The sequence below is a fragment of the Amblyomma americanum genome, chromosome 10 (genome assembly GCF_052857255.1).
Source record: "Amblyomma americanum isolate KBUSLIRL-KWMA chromosome 10, ASM5285725v1, whole genome shotgun sequence".
NCBI classification, from domain to species: domain Eukaryota; kingdom Metazoa; phylum Arthropoda; class Arachnida; order Ixodida; family Ixodidae; genus Amblyomma; species Amblyomma americanum.
The window spans coordinates 113,007,513-113,027,664 of NC_135506.1; the positions used below are offsets into that span (position 1 = coordinate 113,007,513).

A 20,152-nucleotide genomic window follows, 5' to 3' on the forward strand; every position below is an offset into this window, starting at 1 on the left:
GAACCGGCAGACATATAGTGGGACCACTTCACAGCGGTTTCAAGTTCTTTGCACTTTAGCCAGTCATTTATAAATTACAAAAAGATAGCGGAAAACAAAGACTCTCAACAAGTGAAGGTGCAAATGAAAAATACAATAGCCTTATTGCACTTCAAGAAATAAATACAGTACTGGCTGCTGGCACGAAAAGTGCTGCAAGACTCGACCAAATACACTATGAAATGCTTGCCCGTCTTTCCAAGGCTGCTGCAGAGGAAATTTTGAATCTTTTCAAAATAATATTCATAGTAGGAAAAATGCCTGAGGAGTAAAAAAAAGCCATTATAGTGCCATTCCTGAAACCTGGGAAGCCACCAACGTCCTCCAGTAGCTATAGGCCAATAGCCCTTGCTAGCTCTCTCGCTAAATAGATTGAAAGTGTTGTGAACATCAGGCGGATCCGTGCAAGAGTGCTGCAATGTGCAAAAGATTTTCTGTCTGAGCGCTCATTCCACGTTCGCCTAGGTCCCACCCTTTACTAAAAAGTCCTTTAGGAGAATTGGGTACCGCATGGGTGCATTTTAAGTACCACACTGTTTGCCGTGAAAATGAATTCCAAAGATAATTAGAAAGTTCATTATGTATTCTCTTTATGTTGATGACCTTCAGATAACATGCACATCCTCCAGCCTGTCAACCTGTGAGCGAGAGTTACAACAAACCTTAAACAGACTTGTGGTTCGGGCAGACAGAAATGGGTTTTTCTCACCACAAAAAAGAGTTTCGGTTCTGTTCTCGCTTAAAAGAGGTTTAGAGATTGATCCCACCCTGCACTTAATGAAATTATACTTCCAGTAAAACAAGAACGTAAATTTTTGGGCGTAACATTTGACAAGAAACTCACATTCGTGCCACAAATAAACATCACCAAAAAGAAAGCGTCCCAATTCCTGAATATATTAAAAATGCTGTCAAGAAAACGCTGGGAATCTGATAGAACATGTCGTCTACAAACTTATAGGTCTGTGGTGCGTTCTACTCAAGACTATGGATGCGTTGTGTATGGGTCCGCGAGGCCGTCATATCTAAAGCGACTTGACACAGTGCATAACCTTGGTTTACGTGTTGCGACTGGCGCATGCCGAACAAACCCCATAAATAGTCTCTATGTCGAAATCGCTGAACACTCTCTTACAGACAGAAGAACTATGTTCGCATGCACATATGTCCTAAATATTTGTTCACTCCCAAAACAACTCTGTTATCCCCTAGTTAACAAGTGCCCCTCCCGGATACTTTCCAACAACAAACCCCAGTCAGTCAGACCTTTGCTTCTCCGCTTCGAGGATATTTGGCAAAACTTGGAAATACTAGATACCCTTCCTCATCTCGCCTTAAGGCAGGACCCCCTGCCCCCAGTCCTTCTCACTGTAGGTGACTTCGCGTTAACACACGTCCGAAAAAAACAAACACTACACGAGCACATATTGCAGGAATACCGGCACTGCAAGAAATATACGCGAACCATAGGGATTTTTACACTGATGGCTCGAAAACAGCAGAATATGTTGGAAGCGCAGTCGTGCAAGGAAACTGGCAAAAAAGTGTCTGCCAAACTGTGCATGCATTATTACAGCAGAATGTTATGCAGGCTCTGTAGTTGTAGGCAGAATAATAAATAATAACATCCAAAACAGCATAATTTACACAGATTCACTTAGCGTGCTCACGGCATTACACTGCATAAATGCAGTCTAACCATTCATAGGAACCATATTGCACAATACAGAAAATGTCAGCACACAGGGACATGTAATAAAGGTCTGCTGGGTACCAAGCCATGTTGGAATATATGGTAATGAAAAAGCCGAGATATGCGCTGTGTAGGCTCGTAGTTGTGCAATCGAGAAAGTCAGCGTGCCCCATGGAGACTGCATGAAATTAATACACAGTAATATCAAGACTAGATGGCAAGAAATTTGGGACAGAGATGTAAATAAGAAACTGCATTTGGTAAAGCCCGTATTGGGTGAACTGAAAACCTGTAGTCAACAGGAACGTTTTGTGGAAGTAATTTTATGCCGTCTCCGTATTGGTCAGACACACCTTACCCACAACTTCTTACTCACAAAAGAAGACAAACCTATTTGGGAAAAATGCGGAGATGAAATTGCACCACACCACATCTTATTCTCATGCACATATTTTGAACCACTGAGGAAAAAGTATGTTACTCGATTCTACAAAGAACACATTTCTCTTCACCCAGCATTGATATTTAGGGCAAGATACATTTATTTATACTCCAAGTGTTTTTAGCTTTTTAAGAAAAACAGGGCTCTTTGAAAAGCTCTAAATTCCGACCCTGCGCCTTCCTACATATGGTTGTATAACTCAACCACTTTCTAATTGCTGAGAAGAGGGCTGAGGTTTTTTTTTATGTTGATGAGTTGGCAGCCTCGAGATTCATGCCGGGCAACGGTTACCCGCCTCTTTTTAAAGCTTCCACGAATAGCCATTTTTAAAGTTTTTTTTACTTTTGCATCCCTAACAAGCACGAACTAAAGTTTTAGGGCCTCTACACCACTGATAGCTTTTCACATTTGTAAAATTTAGCAGAAATTTAGCATTTGTAAAATTTCACATTTGTAAAATGGCGCTTATGCGCCATTAAACCCAACACAACACACAACACACTTATGCTCAAAGCGCAACCACAACCACAGCCACGACACCGACACCAGTGCCGAGAAGATCCCAGCGCGAAAGAAGAGCACCGCAGCGTTTGGGATATGGCGACAACTTTGTGCAGTTCCGTGATTGAACTTTAACAATCTAAACTGTGTGAACAAACATTTATTTTCACGGCTGAACAGTACTGTGAGGTGAGTGCTTTTTGGTTTGTCATTTGAAAGAAAAGGAGATGTATCATATATGTAAGCCGAGTGCGACGCGGTCCGGCGTTCTGTGTAAGCCGAGTGCGACGCGTGCTCGGGTTGTCCGTCTGCGGAGCGCATGCTCGGAACTTGTGTGCCCTTCTCCTTGCGGGTATAAAACGAGCAAGAAAAATAAATTCCACGTCGGCGATCTTGCGAGGAACTGGTCCCGACTGTTATTCTGCCGACACAATTAACGATACAATATTATACCCACGTTGCGCAAGTTGAACAGACATTGCTGCATTCGGACGCTGATAACGCTACAGAATAATTGATAACCTTATATAATATTTTGTAATTGTTAGTTTAAAATGTTAGCTGTTCTACTCTGCAGATCCCTAATAACGTATGCCGCGGGGGACGCGAAAATTTGCACTATAAGCGGTAGCGCATTATAGAAAAAAATATTTGACATCAAAATGCACGTGAGATGGGCAGTTTTCTTTTAAAAAGCTCTGTATCAATCACTGAACATAAGACAAATCATTAAGTCCGCTGCACGCTTAAATTAGTTTTAGCATACTGCACGCAGCGCGACTGCGGATGTTACCGCGGCTGCAGCCGCGGAACTGTGCATGCGCTTGTTATCAGCGCGTGCCCAGTTCCGTGTAGGTGGTCGCGCCAACCGCCGCGGTCGCGATGCGCACGGCATCCTAAAGCGTCGTTTTTTGAGGCAAGTCATGCGCAGTTAGAAATAAAAAGCCGTAATTACCACTTAAACAGGGCCTTACAAACGTCTCCACAATGAGACGTGCGAACCTTTGAGTGTGAAAACACTACTTCATGGGGCCAAACCCAACCAAGAATCTTCCGGCATGCATGACCTTGAGGTAGTAAGTAGTAGTAAGTGGTTTTATTTAAATAATAATAGAAAGGAAGGAAAAGATTTTTACCTGCCCGGCATCTGCCATCGATACTGAAGCACCTGAGCTGGGGCGTCGGAAATAAAGTATAGCAGGCAGAATAGAGAAATGAAATGAAAGAAGTGAGGGGACAGGAAGAGAGGATAGGGGGAGGAGTTATATGTACAAACTATTTACACAATAATAAATGTACCTTGAGGGCGCAGAAAAAGAATAATTAATGTCGCGACTGGGTTTCAAATCCACGGCGGCGCGAACAAATCAGCTTATTGACCCCTACACTACATAATGGTGCATTTCAAGTTTAAAATGTTAGAACACAGATAACTTCCTAGCACTCATTTTGTGCAAATTCAAATCAAGTCGAAAGGCTACTCGAAGGAAATGGCACGTCTTTAAAATTGAAGCGTTTTTTAATTTTTTCGGGAAGCGAAGCAGCCGGGTAATGGAGAATGAGAAACGCTTGTCTATTCACTCCTTTCAAAAGATAGCTAACGTTAAAATTTATGACATTTATAAAAAATATATGAAAACCATTGAAATTCTGAGTACTTTAGCAATTTTTTGATTTGGTGGTGATAAAAGAAAACGGCCTCTTTTTCTGTCCTCTATCTCTTATTGCTGAAAGAAGAAGCTTTTCATTCCTTACATCTAGGTTGTGTCACAGATTACTTGGAAAGAAACATCCATATACGGGGTACAGGGCAACCCGCTTTTATAGAACGCTTTAGGTGCGTGCTCCGACACCAATCTCCACACATAGAAATAATGTTGAGTTCGAGGCAGGCCGGACATGGGCTTGCACGAAAACTTTGACGAGAAGGTCTGAATTGTTCTCTCTTCACCGGTCTCCGCGGTTAGCGCCGCTTCTTTCGCCGCCAAAAGTGCTGGCTGTGGTGTTGACTGACAAATAAGAGCGGAGCCTAGTGCCACTGCAGAACTTTGCTTCTCCAGATAAAGCTGCCACTCCCACAACGACATTTCTTTGCGTCATAGCTGCCGGTCCCGTAACTAAGTATAACGCTCACCGCTTGCTACAGCTGTGCGCATTAACCCCGATTTGGTGGCGCAGTGGTTATGGCGCTCGGCTACTGAGGTGGAGGACCAGTGTTCTATCCTGGTCCTGTGGGTGCGCTTCAATGGAGGGGAAACTGAATAGGTGCCCTTGTGCTCTGTGATGTCAGAGCACGTCAAAAAAGCCCAGGTGGTCTAAATTTATCCGATGGCCTGCACTTCTGCGTCTCTCTGAACTCAGGACAAATTTTTTCAACTACTTTTTCTGTGAAATCTCTAGAGCTTTTACTTGTAGCCGCAAGGCAGCGGTTTGTTGGATGATAAAGTGTAATTACTCATTTACGTTACTTTTGGGGGATTTTCCTAAATATTCAACCAACAGCCTACCCAGTTTAATCTGTTGATGAATGCGCTCTCACTCTGCCATAGAATACCCTCCCTAATAAGGTAATTTGGCGGAGTGACTGCTCCGGTGACGTCGTGGTCCCGGGTTGGAACTCAGAAAAAGGACAAATTTTTTTGAACGACCAAGATTTTGTGAAAGCTACATAACTTCCCCCCCACTCTCTCATACCTTCCTCATCAGATGTCTCCTCCGCCTTGGTGGATTCCGCTAAATATTGGACCGACGCCATTCTGCAACGAAATAGTTCACCCACAGCCTAGAATGGGCAACAGAAAATAAAATAGTTTTCCTGGGGTAAGGGGACTCTTAAAAAGAGAAAAATTGATCGATCAACGGCGATTATAATTAATAGCAGGGCAGACAACATGGCCATAATTGATTATAATGACATGCACCTTGATACTCTAAGCCATGATTCTGAGCGTTAATGACAACATTTCCATGCAACTGTAGAATTTTGCACGACATATTCTAATGCCACAGAGAAGATCTACAAGCGCGGCAAAAGCCCTTCAATTTGTTTGCCTATAATGAAACAGAAGAGAAAAATCGAGCCGCTCAGAACGCAGCACAAAACTTCTACAGCACAGTTTAGTGAATTTCAACGAGATTTACAGTCAAATATACCTTATGCAAAAAGCGATTTCTTCAGCAAGTCTCTAGCATAGTTTGTTGTGTGTGAACCAGTCCCCAAAAATTTTTACGGTCAAAATATTTTATATACTTGAACTGTTAACTTTATTTACCCTTAACGTATACGTGGTTGGGATGCAAAAAGGGAAGTCACTGATATTTTGAATCGCAAAAGAAGACTTTATTCTTAAAATTGAATGAATAAGACTGCGCCTAGTTTCTGAAAGACCGAGCGAAAGTGCAGTTAATTTCTCGTGATGGTATCGCTGCCATGATATCTAATTTGAATACCAAGAATTCCACTGGACTTCGTTACATTGGAAAACATATTTCTCAGACGCTACGTTTAGAGAATTTCAGGCTTTATGACGACATGTTCAAATGGTCGATAGACAAACCAGTTGATTAGCACATTGCACGTGTTACAACAATCCAGATGAGCGTATTTCTGTAATTAAATTTCATGTTTCAATCACAGGTACCTGTTGCTGACTACTGGAGTTCGCTATTGCATGTTACATTCCTAGATATTTTGGGGGATTGTACAGTGTTGTCGTATCAGTATAGCTTGAGAAAATGTATGTCGGGGGTTAGACAACTGGTTTGAACATTGTGTGAGTTCTAGACTCTACTTGGTCTGTCTGGCAGGTAGAAATCTTGTTTCTACATTTTTCGAAGGCCTTTGAGAAAGTCGTCGGTTTTGGCTACTGTATAAATCAACGCAATAGCTGGCTTCTTGGTAGATGGCTGGGTAAGTCAAATCATCTTGAATAGAAGCCAATTCGCGTTCATCTCGTGTACTTCTTGTTACTTCGGGCGTACCACCATGTAGGCTTTTATGCCCATTAATTTTTGTTCGCTATCTTATCGACTTAAAACAGATGCCCTCCGGTAATGTATTTATTCGTCTGGTTCGTAAGGATTGCGTTTTATTCAAAGAAATTTCTTTAGCTAACCTGCAATCAAACACTATTCGTGCAATATAACAATAGTGCAAGGGCTGAATCATGGTAATGAACGCCGAGAAATAGGTACCTTTACACGTTACAAAAGTGAAACCAATGCTTTCTGATTATCACTCCATCAGAGTCCTATCTAGGAAGTTGGTAAGTTCAAATACCTTGCTTTACACTAAGAAGCTCACCTGATAGAAGTATAAATCACACAATTCTGTAGCCACACTAGGGAACTATGGTCACTTCAAAGAACAATCAAAGGTGCTCGAATATGACGAAGACTAGCTTATACTACTGAATGCGCAATGTCAAAACCAGATTATGCCTTCGACAAATTGTTATTGCTTGTTCTCGTAATTGCACACAAAAATATACCAGATTAGGCCGTCAGTCGCTACAATCTGAATCTTCGATAAGGTGGCACAGAAAGGCACATAATGAATACACGATTTAATAATTGGTAAGCCACAGACGTGAAGACTTTTTCGGAGACCTAGCTTGTTAGTTTTGCTTTGCTTGCAATAGAAGAGAGAGCATAACAGCTACGAAGCTGTTTTTTTACTGCAGCAATGAAATCGGCCTCAAATGCTTCACGCCTAACCATATTTCATAAGCTACACTATTGTTCAATACTGCTAAGTCAGCCAATTCTAAAATAATGTTGCGTGCAAAATTACGTCTATCGTCCCAACGAAGTTTCTACCCCAATGAAATAAGACGTTTTTCATTGATTCGTTTACTGCGCCTACATTTACAATCTCTGCAAATATATTCTCATAAAATTAAAATTCATTTCCGATAGCTATATTTATCACAAAAGTTCGGCACATAGAAAGAGTCTTCATGGAGTAATATTGTCTGAGCTGTATTATTTCGTATCCACTGCTCTCTAAAATTCACGACTCTTTCTTTCGTATGCTCTCCACCCCCAGAAAAGGCTGCTCTACACATTCATTACTACGGCTGTATGGTGCGCTGTGTGAAGGCCTCCTACGCGGCAGTCTCCCAGGTTTTCAGGGTATCTCACAAACAAATATCAAAATCCTTTCAGCTATGCAAGGTAAGGCCTTGAGAATCTGCCTCGGTCTTCCCAAGACCACCTTTACAGTGGGTACTCTAACAGTGAGCAGATGTCTATCGGCATCAGTACTGCTAACCCAGGAGTTCCTTCGTGCCCAGATGCGGTTCCTGGCTCGTGTAACTCAACATCCACTCGCAGCGCGCACTGCATAGAGGAAGTTTCTGACATTTTCCCACTACACTACCAGCGCCCTGTTACGACCTCCTCCCCACCTTGGAGATACATAGCATGGCAAATGAAGACAACGGTTCCTGGCATCAAAAGAAAAACAACCACCCTCGGTCCTGCACCTAAATATTTTGCCCTTGAACACATTTATGAATGCTATAGTGCGTAACGTCACATCTACACTGATGGCTCTTTCATATCTGTCTCATCAGCGATTGGCGTCTGGGTTCCGTCAACGCGCACCACAATTTCGGCCCTAGTCATTGAATCTCGACTACTGCTACCGAGCTGGCTGCTCTGCGAGCAGCATTCACTTACATTCTACAACAACCCCCAAAAGCGTTGGTTATTTTCAGTGACTCTCGGACTGCATTACAATCCATATAGTAATCAGGAAGCCTTCAAGAGCTGATCATCGATGACTTGAACAGATTCCACTCCGAGACCTGTGAGCTTGGCCGTCGTGTTGTGTTGCAGTGGTTACCCGCTCACTGTGGCCTCGCAGGCAACGACCACGCTGACGGTGCAGCGAGGTCGGCGCATGGCGACACCACCTTGCTCCTACCTATACCGTTTTCTCGCAGCCATGGCGCGAGACTTCTATCTACAAAATCCTGGCGCATGCGACGCTCTTTGTTATGCGATCCGGAACATCAATACAGACCCCTTCTTCGTATTGACCCCACTTGTGACTTCCGCACGCCACGCAATATAACTAGACGTGATCAAACTTTCCTCCACCGAATTTGCCTGGACGTTGCCTTCACTAAATTCTATTTACATCAAATTGGTGCAACTAGTAGCCCTCTGTGCCCCACATGCGGTGTGCCCGAGGATCTGCCACATTTTATCTCCCGCTGCAGACGCTTCAATACTCATCGCAAGACATTTTTAAGAGCTCTAGGACTCCGACCGGATGGCCCCGTGCTCATCGAGCATGTCCATGGACCCTGGAAGAACGCGGTTTTGGGTGTGCGCGGTACAAAAGCATTTTATTGTTTTTAAAGAAACGGGTTTGGTGGACATTCTTTGACATTTTTTTGTGTGCCTGTGTGTTTGTGAGTGCGTAAGTGTGCTTGTTTTCATCATTCATGCTTTCTTTTTCTCTTTTCTTTTCACCATCCTCTTCTCTACCCTTCTGTTCTTTCACCCTTATCTGGAGTAGCATGCCAGGCCGACAACCAGGCAGACGTCTCCTATTCCATTAAAGTTATTTTTCTCCTCCTCCTCTAAAATGCCTATTAGGCATACTAGAAAAAAATATGAACATTCGTCCTAGCCGCTCTTTGCAGTTTATCGCCTGTTTGAATGTAAATAAAGCTTGACGCAGAGGTAGTATAGTAAGGATAACGCAGCGAGGCTTGAAAGTTAGAAAGGGTTGAACCAGAGCAGAGCCACACTTCACCTTACTTCGTATAGTGGGCTAATTAGACAAGTAATTACAAGATAAAATGAACATTACGACGGGCCGGAACACAAATGAAGGGTGAAAGTTCATGAAAACAAAAGTTCAAGACGGTAGCGGAACTGTCTTGAGAATTTTTTTATACTGGCTAGCGAATAATTGGCGTGATTTGTTTTGTCTTACAAGCGGACGTGGCCACAGAATGTAGCCATATACTTACCTTTCACGGAGGGGTGACCATACAGTGCGGTTATTAACCCGATAGCATGCCGCCATGCGAAAAGCAGCCGGTTCCTCCACAACAAAATGCCATCATTGATCTAGTTGTTCGCGACGTCATCAGCACCGCCAAATTAGAAAATCTGTGGTATAGAATGTTCGAGTAACTTCCTGTTGATGATATTCTATGATTATACTTTACAACCCAGTCTTCGACATTAATCCAGCCGCTAATTTTCGCTGACCCACAGTATCCACCCAGCAATCCCTCGATTCCACCTTAATGCACTCATTAATCAACCCTATTTCATTTTCCGAACATTGGGAGGGGAATATAAAATTCGGGGCTGGGCAACTTCCAAATTATGTCACCTTTCCTTCTTTAGGAATGTGGCAAAGAAGGCCGGAACTTTTTGGCCGCTTAATGTGCTTACCTTTTTGTCCTACTGGACGCGAAATTTACTCAGATCGTTAGACGGCACACTACCTGTTTTTGCTAAGCCAGTACTTTTTCCCATTCTTGACTCCGTAGCCGACCAAAAGGACGAAATGATTTAGATGTCGATCGTCGCTCCAGCAATTTGGATCATCGACGACACCTGTGCAGTAATATTAAAGAGTGTGCTCAGATAATGAATGTCTGTTTTGGTTTGGTTGACATTTTTAAAGGCGTATAGTTGTTGTGGCAGTTTAAAAGCTGAATAAATGTCTAAACGTGTTCTAGTCAAGCTTAGTAAACGGGTTTTGCAGAACACGAAGGCGTTTACCGTTACGTGTTAAACACCCATGTGTAAAGGCAAGAAAACTTCATATTCATTGCCTGTTGTGTGAATATGCTGCGAAATCTACTATGAGGTCGCTTAAGTCTCCTTAAGATGCAACGCAAGAGCAGTGTGCTCTGAATCCATTACAAACACTCTCAGATGAACCTATCGGACACATGTCCATTGTAAGCCAAGAGCAGCTGCCGGCTGACGTGGGGTTCACAGCGCCTTCTGTACAACCCAAAGCCGCCACGCCTTCGAATTTGGGTTTGCTCGTGCAGCTTTCCGCATGCTCTTGGTTTTGGACTGACTTGCGCACGGATGAAAGTTAAGACGGCATCAGAAGCACAACACGACGGTTTGCGGATGCCCGGTGTGGGCATCATACCAGCGTTCTGCTGTAGCAGAGATACTGATTGCTCTTGTGTGCCAAATGAGTCTGTATTCGTGATGGCTACGGGGTTTTCGTGCCCGTCAGAGCTTAAGTAATCGCCCATTATATACCGCTTATACCCGCTGCATCTTCGACGTTTACAGTGCAGGAATTGCTAGTGCTTTTGTAACTGTATAAATCCGAAACTGTATAAAGTCGGCGAAGCGTTGCCGACTTTGCGAGCACAACCATTACTCCCACATTTGCATATCTGATGTGGCTAATTGCCGCCTCTGTCCCGGAGATCATCCGGCTGAAGATGCTGGCTGTCCAAAACGTTCCTATCAGCAGAGTACCTTGGACATCATCCAACAAAGAAGGTGCTTTAGAGCTGATGCCTCTGCGCTATTAGACAGCAAAGGCATTCTTATGCGAACTTTACTCAGATATCTGGTTCTGATGCAGAGGCGGTGTTAACAAAGCTCTTGTTTGAGCTGCTGAGAACGCTCTTGCAGGCGTTGTGGATCTCATGTTGTCGACGTTTATCGACGCTCTCGCTGATGTTATTTCTAGTCAATTTGTACCTTCAGCTGTTGGTCGTTCTGTATCGCCAACATGTCCTCCTTGTGTCACTGGTGACTATGCCTAGAGAACTATTCTTCCTGCGTCTTCGAATGGGCCGATACAATGTGCCGCAGATGCTGACCTTTCGACAGTTTGTTCCTGGGACGTCGAGATAGCCAGCCCTTCCCAGAAGCGTCACCCTTCATGCTGTTTGTTGAGGTCTGCTTACTCAATCACTAAAAGCAAGAACGGTTCCCCTGTCATTGCGGATAACACCGACGTGTTAAAGGAGGCTGTTACAGCCTCTCTGCTCATACAGTAATCATGGCGGGGTTAAAATTCCTACATTTTAATTGTGGCTGAATCGCATCTTCTTTTCATGATGGGCAGCACCTTCTGTCACTAATGAGCACAGAAATTATTTTACTTCAAGGAACTTGGCTTTCACAAAACAGGTCATTCTTTCTCAAAACATTTCGGGTAATTCGTCCCGATCGCAATTGCGGTTGGGGTGGTGGTTTGCCAACATTATTTCTTCTAAAGCATTCATCGGGTGCATGTGTCTCACAAACTTCTACTGCCAGACTGCCTGCTCCTAGCTAATGATGCTGCCAATCCGTAGTATGCTCCTTTTCCCATAGATAATGTCTACTTTCACGCAGGCGTCCGCATGACAGATTGTTTAAACAATCTATTGCGTTCTAAAACAAAGTGGTTATTGCTGGCGATTTCAATTACCATAACGTTATTTAGGGTTTCCGTACATATGTGTATGGGCAGCCCTTTGAACGTGGATGTCTGCAAGTGACCTACGCTGCCGCAGCAGTTCAGGTATAACTTACATACACAACGCTTTTCGGTCTTTCATTGATTTAACGTTGGCAGCGGATAGGATTCACGTGTCTTCGTGGACCACAGTGGCCTGTTGTACGCCCAGCAAAAACTTTCTAATAACTTCCAACATAGTGTCTTGTCCTTTTGAGGCGAGTACTTCAGGACAGAAATTCGTTAACCACATTCTCAAAAAACTTCCTCTTTCTCCTCCATTGCAGCATCTCTTAACTCAGATCATGCTCAGCAAGTTCTGTCCCTTGTTAGATGCCGCTGAGCCTTCCATGTTTTGAGTGCAATCAACGGTCAGCAACAAAGAGCACTCCTCGTGGTGTAATGAGGTGTATGAAAAAATATTTTGAAGTAAAAAAATGCTACTGGAAGAGCCTTTCTCATAATAAAATCCCTCATAATGGGCAAATTATATCCTTTTTGCGAATTCATTTAAATGGACTATTGGTAAAGCCAAGGAGGAGTACATGGCAGATTTCAACAGTCATATATCCAGCCGTATTGTGGACAATCTTTGAACCAGCTCATGGAACTCAACAATAATTCGCCGACCTCTTACTCAACAGACTCGTGGTGTTACCGCCCCAGGATGTAAGTAATAAACTTGACCAGACAGCGCGTGGTCATGCTTTGCGCTTTCAAGCGGGGATGGTGGTTCCGGTAGTCCGACCCACGCCGCGTATCGAGTTCATCGTGGCTTGAGCCTTTGAATTACTTGCTATAGTTTCTGGGCTCAAGCCTGCAGCTCCTGGATGCGACGGGGCCAATATGGGTATGTTGAAAACCTTTGCGCAAGATTACCTTTGATGTTTTGCATATTGTTAACTTGTCCCTCGAGACAGCTCGGCTCCCTCCCGGCAAGATAATCGATAAAATACGTTCCTGCTCAGAGATTCTGGAAACCGATTTGGTAACGATAATACTCGGCCGGTTTAACTGATGCCAAATTTAGTCAATCTTATTAAGTGCAATAATCAGAGGCGTATTACACACCATGTTATGACATGACAAACCTTCAGTGCTGCAGATTGAGTTTCATCGAGGGTGCACGATCTGGAAATGTAAGTTAGACTTAGAAAGTAGAATTATGTTTGCAACAGAGGAAAAAGATGCAACGGATTTAGTCACTCTGCTGTTTATGCCACTACACCTTGGCCAATCCGCCCGCGTGGGTATGTGCCTAGTTTACTGAAGTAAAGAAAGAGAAGTCACTCTGTCGCAGAAGCATTTCCTACTCTCTCTCTCTCAATCTCTTTTTTTAACTGATTCCCTTACCTAATTTTCAGTTTGTTAGGCCACCCTAACCTCCTTCCACCTCCTCTGCTACGGAAACAGAGTTACACAATGTTTGTTAGGTCATCACACGTTTGCCATATGCAATCTGCAATTTAAATAGTCATCGCCTGGTTATGGACAATCCCCCTTGTGGGTACGTGCCATTTTGTGAGGGGAACAACAACAACAACAGAAGCATACAAGAGCGTATAACGTTCGGTACACTTACAAACAAGTTTGACGAAATTCAGCCGCCTTTTTACATGTTTGCATGGTTACAGAAATAATTAAAAGATAGACATTCCTTCTGTTTCGATGGACGCTTTACGTTCGAAAAGTTTTCCCAGACTAGAGGTGTGTCTCAGGAATAGGTACACTTACCTTTACTTTGTAACATACTCATGACAGGCTGTGGGGGTTCTTACTAAGCCGTCGAGCCTCCTTTGAGGTCTAGGCCGTGAACTCCGAGCTCCCGGTATTGCACACCACGCGCGGCCGTTCTCACGGCGGCGCAGCAGAAATGCGAAATAAACACAGCACGGAACAGGACGCTTTGCCCGGGGCCAAACGTTTATTGGGTTCTCCCAAGTCGCTGGCTGCTTGAATCTTGATCTGCGACCCTTGCCGTCTGGCTTGGTCGTGCGGCTGACGGGGCAAGATCGCGACAACAAAGAGGGAAGAAGCGAGGTAATTACCTGACGTCCTCTTGCTGTCGCGGCTCGCTGAAGTCTCTCCCCGGCCACGACCGGTACCCGCCGATCTCGGCGCACTTGCCCGTTGTCATATTCGGCCAATCAGCGACCGCTCCGGCGGCGCCTGGCGGTGCGCGCTTGCGACCGGTTTTTTGAGGAAGGAAGCGGCGCAGCGCTCTCGAGCAGACCATCTGGCTACTCGCCCGTGGGGAAGGAGGAAAGCTTCCGCTTTCCTGCTTCTCCACGGCGCGCCCCGCCGGCCCGAGAAGGGTACGGCACTCCGAAACTCCCACACTCCTCCTCCCTAAAGACCGAACGTCCCCTGAGTTCAGTGGACGGTAGACTGCAATGATCTCATTAAAGCCTTTACCTTTATTGGCCGCTTACAATTTCCAAGTCCCCCAGCAGATAGAAATCCATGACAAGGTCTCCTATGTCGTCGTCTGCTGGGGTTGTCGTCGCAGCAGGAGGCGCGGTCCCTGGCCCGGGTGGTGCGACCAGGGCTCGGGACTCCGGGGCGACCTCCATCCGAAGCACCCTGGCCGCGAACACAGGGTCCCGCGCCATCCGGGCCCGCACCACCTCGGCGTCCAGGCTGCTCCCCTCCAGCCGCTGCCGGTGGTAGCTGGAGGCGACGTGTGTGCGCCGGCTGACGATCAAGACGCCGCACTCCGGGCAGTAGGCGGCCGTCGGCTCCGGTGGCATCACGGCTTCCGGGTGCGCCGCCAGGTGGTCTGTGATGGTGTTGCCCCGGAAAATGGAAGGGACCCGCTCCCGCGCCAGGCCCGCCTCCACCTGCAGCTGTCGGTCCCACGGCGCCACGCTCACGTATGAGCGCGGTGGCGCATCGCCGGCCTGATGCGCCCAGGTGTCGACGGACCGACACCGGGGTCCGGCTGTCCCGGCCGAAGCGGGTCCTCGGCGCCCGGCTGCCCGATCTGGGTGACGAGGTGCGGGCGCGGCCCCCGAAAGCTGGTGATAGGGGTCAGGTGCTTGCGGGCCGCCGGCGTGGTACTCCGCTGCACCGCGGCCTCCGTGCTGCCGCGGTCGCGGCCGTGGCCCTGCTTGTGGCCGCTGCGCCGCTTGGTGTCTCATCGCCCCACGTCCGACGCGGTCTCCGTGCTGCCGCGGTCGCGGCAGGGGTCCTGCGTGGGGCCGCGGCGCCGGCTGGTCCCGAGTTCTTCGTGCCGATGGCCGGCGAGCCCGTTGCCGCTGGTGGTCAGCTGGACGCTCAGGCCCGGAAGCTCGCCCCACCGACACTTGACGGGTTGCCTCCATGGTGGTGCGTTCGAAGTGAGCGCCGCGGTCACTGGGGGCTGACGACCGTCCTCCCGCAGTGTCCTCTGGGAAACACATTTGAGCTCCCCATTGGCTCTTTCCTTCGGGTCGAATATGTCGCAGCTTGCCATTTGGAAAAGTCACGGTTCGACTGAGGAGCAGGGGTTGGCGGGGGTCATCGCGTGGTCCCCTTCTGGGAATTTTGAAGTCCATTGACCTCTTTGCGGCCTCGTCCACCCCTTTTCACCGGTGGGTGCAATCTTCCGGGGTCCCTCCGTCTCGGGCACCCTTCGCCCCGTTGTCCCCTTAGCAGCGCTTTCGCTTGCTGCGGGTATTGTAGGGGTGCGTCGGGGTCAGCGACCTTTCCCCGCGATTTCGCGTGGCCGGAACCTCTCTCTCCACGGCGGCTTCCCTTTGGAAGTACCTTTTTAGCTCCCCTACATGGATGGGCCCGCTGAGTCGAGCCGAGTTCGGACCCCTCAGCTTGTAGTTAAGTGGCGACAGCTTCTCAGCAACGATGAATGGGCCGACCCATTTGGGCGCGAGGCCTGCCGCAAATCCCGTGCTCGCATCGCTGAGCGCGTGGTTGCGTTTGAGAGCCAAATCTCCCACTTGGAATTCCAAGTCCCGATGCGTTCGATCATAGGCCGCCTTCTGGCTCGCCCTGGCTCTCGCGCGATTGCGGCTGGCCTCCTTCACTGCGTTTTTTATGCGTTTTCGCACACGCCGCGCGTAGTCGGCAGCTGCCGTCTGGGCCGGAGCAGCATCCCTCCTTTTGGCAAGGACAATGTCCGTTGGCGTCTGTAACTCCCTCCCGAACATCAGGAAAGCCGGCGTGAAGCCCGTAGAGCGGTTTTCGCTCGTTCGCAGTGCGAAGGTGATGGCGTCGAGGTGCTCGTCCCAGTCGCTGTGCGTCCGGGCGTATGCCCCGAGCAAAGGTTTCACATCGCGATTGCGACGCTCTGTCACATTGGACTGTGGATGATAGCACGTCGTTTTCTGCTGCCGTACTCCCATTGCTGCGCACGTTTCACGAAAAACCTTTGACGTGAAGTACGATGCATTGTCGGTGATCAACCGGTCGGGGAACCCAAAACGGCAGAATAATCCTGAGATTCTCGCCAGGATCTCCTTCGTAGTGGCTTTTCGCAGCGGATAGAGTTCAGAGATCCCGCTGAAGTGGCAAGTGACCACCAGCACAAATCTGTGCCCTCTTTTGCTGCGCGGCAGCGGTCCGATCAGGTCGCACGCCACGATTTCCCATGGCTTTGTGCTCACGATCGGCTGAAGCAAGCCGGGCGGCCTTCCCCCTCTCGGCTTTCTCTCTTGACAGACATGGCAGGTTTGTACGTATTTACGTACTTCAACCTTCATTCCAGGCCAGGTAGCAAACCGACAGAGTTTCTTCCATGTCTTTGGCGCGCTCCCATGGCCGTCCGCATCGTGGTAATGCTGCATCACAGCGTGCCTGAGCTGGTGCGGGATGACGGCTTTGAAGCACTCGTTTGAGTCCTCCTTGCTTGGCACGTATTTCAGCAAAGCTCCGTCAGCATCAAGCAGGAAACTCTCCAGCTCACTCGCAGCACTGCAAGCTGCATTAGAGCTCGCGCCTACCGCATTTGCTGCGGTTCCCCGGCGCCCTTTGATTAGATTCGTCGGGCGGTCCGTCTCTTCACTAAGACCGGCGACCAGCCTCCGACAGTACGAGTCTTCCTGCTGAGCCTTGATAAGCTCTTCTCTGCTGAATGCCCGCTCGATGGGGACCTGCACACCAACGAGATGCGCGTGCAATCGAGCGAGATCTTTATCCCCTCGGCTCCGCTCTCCCGACGCGTGGGGAAGTTGCTGCGGCGGCTTCTCCTCTCCACCGCCTGGGGAGAGGTCATTCACCGGCGCGCGCGACAGCGCGTCAGCAACCACGTTTGTGGCCCCTTTTCGGTACCGCACTTCGAACTCGAAGCGCTGTAGCATCAGGGCCCACCGCGCGAGCCTTCCGCTCGGCTCACGAAGGCGGGTTAGCCATGTCAATGCCATGTGGTCGGTTTCGACCGTGAACTTGGTTCCTTCTACGTACATCTCGAATTTTCATAGTGCGTAGATGATTGCCAAGCATTCTTTCTCCGTCACTGAGTAGTTGCGCTCGGCCGGCGTCAGCGCACGGCTGGCAAATGCCACGGGTCGGAGTTGTTCTTCCTCCTTCTGGAGTAACACTGCGCCCACTCCGAAATCGCAGGCATCTGTCTGGATCACGAATGGCCTGTTTAGGTCTGGCAGTTTCAGTGACGCGGTGTCGGCGATGGCCTGAGCCAGTTGACGAAAGCTCGTCTGCTCCTCCTCTCCCCATTCCCACGGGGCTGCCTTCCTTAGCAGTTTTGTCAGGGGGGCTTGCAGGCGTATGCAGTTAGGAATGAACTGGCGGTAGTAGCCCACCATCCCGAGAAAGCGGCGCACGGCCTTCACGTCGTTCGGCGCTGGAAATTCCAGGATCGAACGAAGCTTCTCCGGGTCCGGGGCACCTGTCCGCGCCGCACGCGGTAGCCGAGTAGGCTCACTTCCGCTCTGCACAGCTGCGCTTTGGCGGGGTTGAGTGTGATGCCTGCTTCTCTGAGCTTTCCCAAGACATCCCCGAGATGATCGAGGTGCTCCTCGAAGGTACGGGAGTAGATGACGATGTCGTCCAGGTAGGCGAGGGCGTGATGCCATTTGGCGTCGCCGAGCACACGGTCAATCAGCCGCTGAAAGGTGCTCGGGCTTCCAGACAAACCGAAGGGCATCCTAACGAACTCGTAGAGACCCCTGTGGCATGTGAATGCCGTTTTGCACTCGTCGCCTGGTCGCATCTCTACCTGGAGATAGCCCTTGCTGGCGTCCAGAGTAGAAAAATACCTCGCTCCGTCGAGGTTTGAGACGATATCGTCAATGCTTGGGAAGGGGTACGCATCTTTCTGCGTGACTGCATTCAATCGCCTGTAGTCCACGCACAAGCGCGAGCTACCGTCCTTTTTGGGGACGAGTACGACTGGGAACCCCCAGGGACTCGTTGAACGACGAACAATGCCCGCATCGAGCAGCTCTTGCAGCGCCGCGTCAATCGCCTGCCGTTTGGCGGGGCTGACCGGTCTGGGATGGGATCTCCAAGGCTGCGCGTCCCCTGTTTCGATGCGGTGCTGCACCAGTTGCGTGCAGCCGGGGCGGTCCGTAAATGGCCACTATGCGACCGAGTGGCCTCTACACAGACGGTTCTGTGATGGATAGTGGAGAGTCCGCCACAGCGTCCTGCGCCGTCCCGGCTCTTGGGATCGAGCGACAGTGTAGAGTGCCGCACTGCCCTTCTTCGACTGTGGCCGAGCTGGCTGGGCTCCACCTCGCAGCGGACATCATCGCTGGACAGTCTCGGATGACAGCTGTGGTGATTGCGAGTGACTCACGTGCCGCCCTGATGCAACTACGTCATCCCGACCGCGGCACCCCCTGTGTAGCGAATCTGTCTGCCAAACTATGTGCAGTGCGCGATCGCGGTTGTGACATCGTGCTGCAATGGGTTCCTTCGCACATTGGCCTGCCCGGTAACGAGGCAGCCGATCGGCTAGCGAAGAACGCGCATGGGGACAGTGCGATTCCCGAGAGCGACGCCGTGACGCCCTTTGACGTGGCCCGCAACACCATCCACCGTAGGCTGATGGCGCGAGAGTCCCCGGATGCAGTTGCATCCGGGAACTCTCCGCGCCTTATAAGCTTCGTGGACTTCGGCACCAGGGCTAGACGTCTCCTGCTGCGCATCAGAGTTGGCTGTGTGTGGACTGCAGAACGCCGCCAGCGCATCGGAGGCGTCGGGGACGGACTCTGTGCTGACTGCGGCGCCCTGGAAACAGTGGACCACCTACTGTGTGAGTGCCCCGCTTTCTCGGGACCGCGAACCGCACTGCGCATAGAATATGGGGAGTTGGGGCTTCCCTCAGCTACCTCGAGCGAACTACTGTTCCCGGCCGCATCTGCCTGGAGAACGCGCAGGGCTTTACGCCACCTGATCCACTTTATTGACAGGGCGGCCATTACCGGCCGCTTTTAAACTGATCCCGAGGTACAGTGCTCTAGAATATGGGTAGTGGGTTCAGGGAGCGGCCAGCGGTGAGGCGACTTGTGTCGACGATACCAGATGGCGCCACCAGAGCATGGGCTGTATGAAATGCGGCGCCCCGCGCCGTGGATGCGCGCTGTGCATAGAATCGTCGGAGAAATAAGCAAGGCTCTGTCTTTTAAAACAGGTCCTACAAACAGGTGAAGCTGTACACAGATATTGTCGGCGAATCAAGAAAATTAGATGTAGTAGTAGCCAACAGCCGATAGCGCGGTGGTGCGGACGAGCGGCCCCGTTAATGCTTCGCAACGCTGATCGTGCTCTTTTGCAGGTACGGCTCCCATATTTCAACGTTAGTGCATACTAGTATTATCGCCGCCCACAGGAAAGGCTGAGTACAGGGAGAGGAGCAAACATTCTATCGATCATCGGGGTTATCCAGCGGCCAACTCGAAGCTGTCGGCAAACGTACCCGAGGCCTGTACCCGAGGCCGCGCGCTTTCCTCTGTGTAGTATGAGCGCGCCGCCAACATCTCCTCGGGCGCCCCGACGAGCCCCCGCTGCGCAGGGACAGATCGGTATGCGCCGACTGCCCCACCCCCCCCCTTCCCTCCTCTCTTCC

At 49.0% G+C, this 20,152-nt stretch overlaps 1 protein-coding gene across 1 annotated transcript in view; it reads right to left on the reverse strand.

Annotated features, from left to right (window-relative positions):
• Positions 1 to 10,146: 10,146 nt before the first annotated feature.
• LOC144108640 (procathepsin L-like) overlaps positions 10,147 to 20,152 on the reverse strand; it is a 62,092-nt gene continuing 52,086 nt past the window's right edge. Inside the window, exon 5 of the mRNA XM_077641825.1 lies at positions 10,147 to 10,262. Within this exon, the coding sequence (XP_077497951.1) occupies positions 10,147 to 10,262 (116 nt within the window). The remainder of the gene's footprint in view (positions 10,263 to 20,152) is intronic.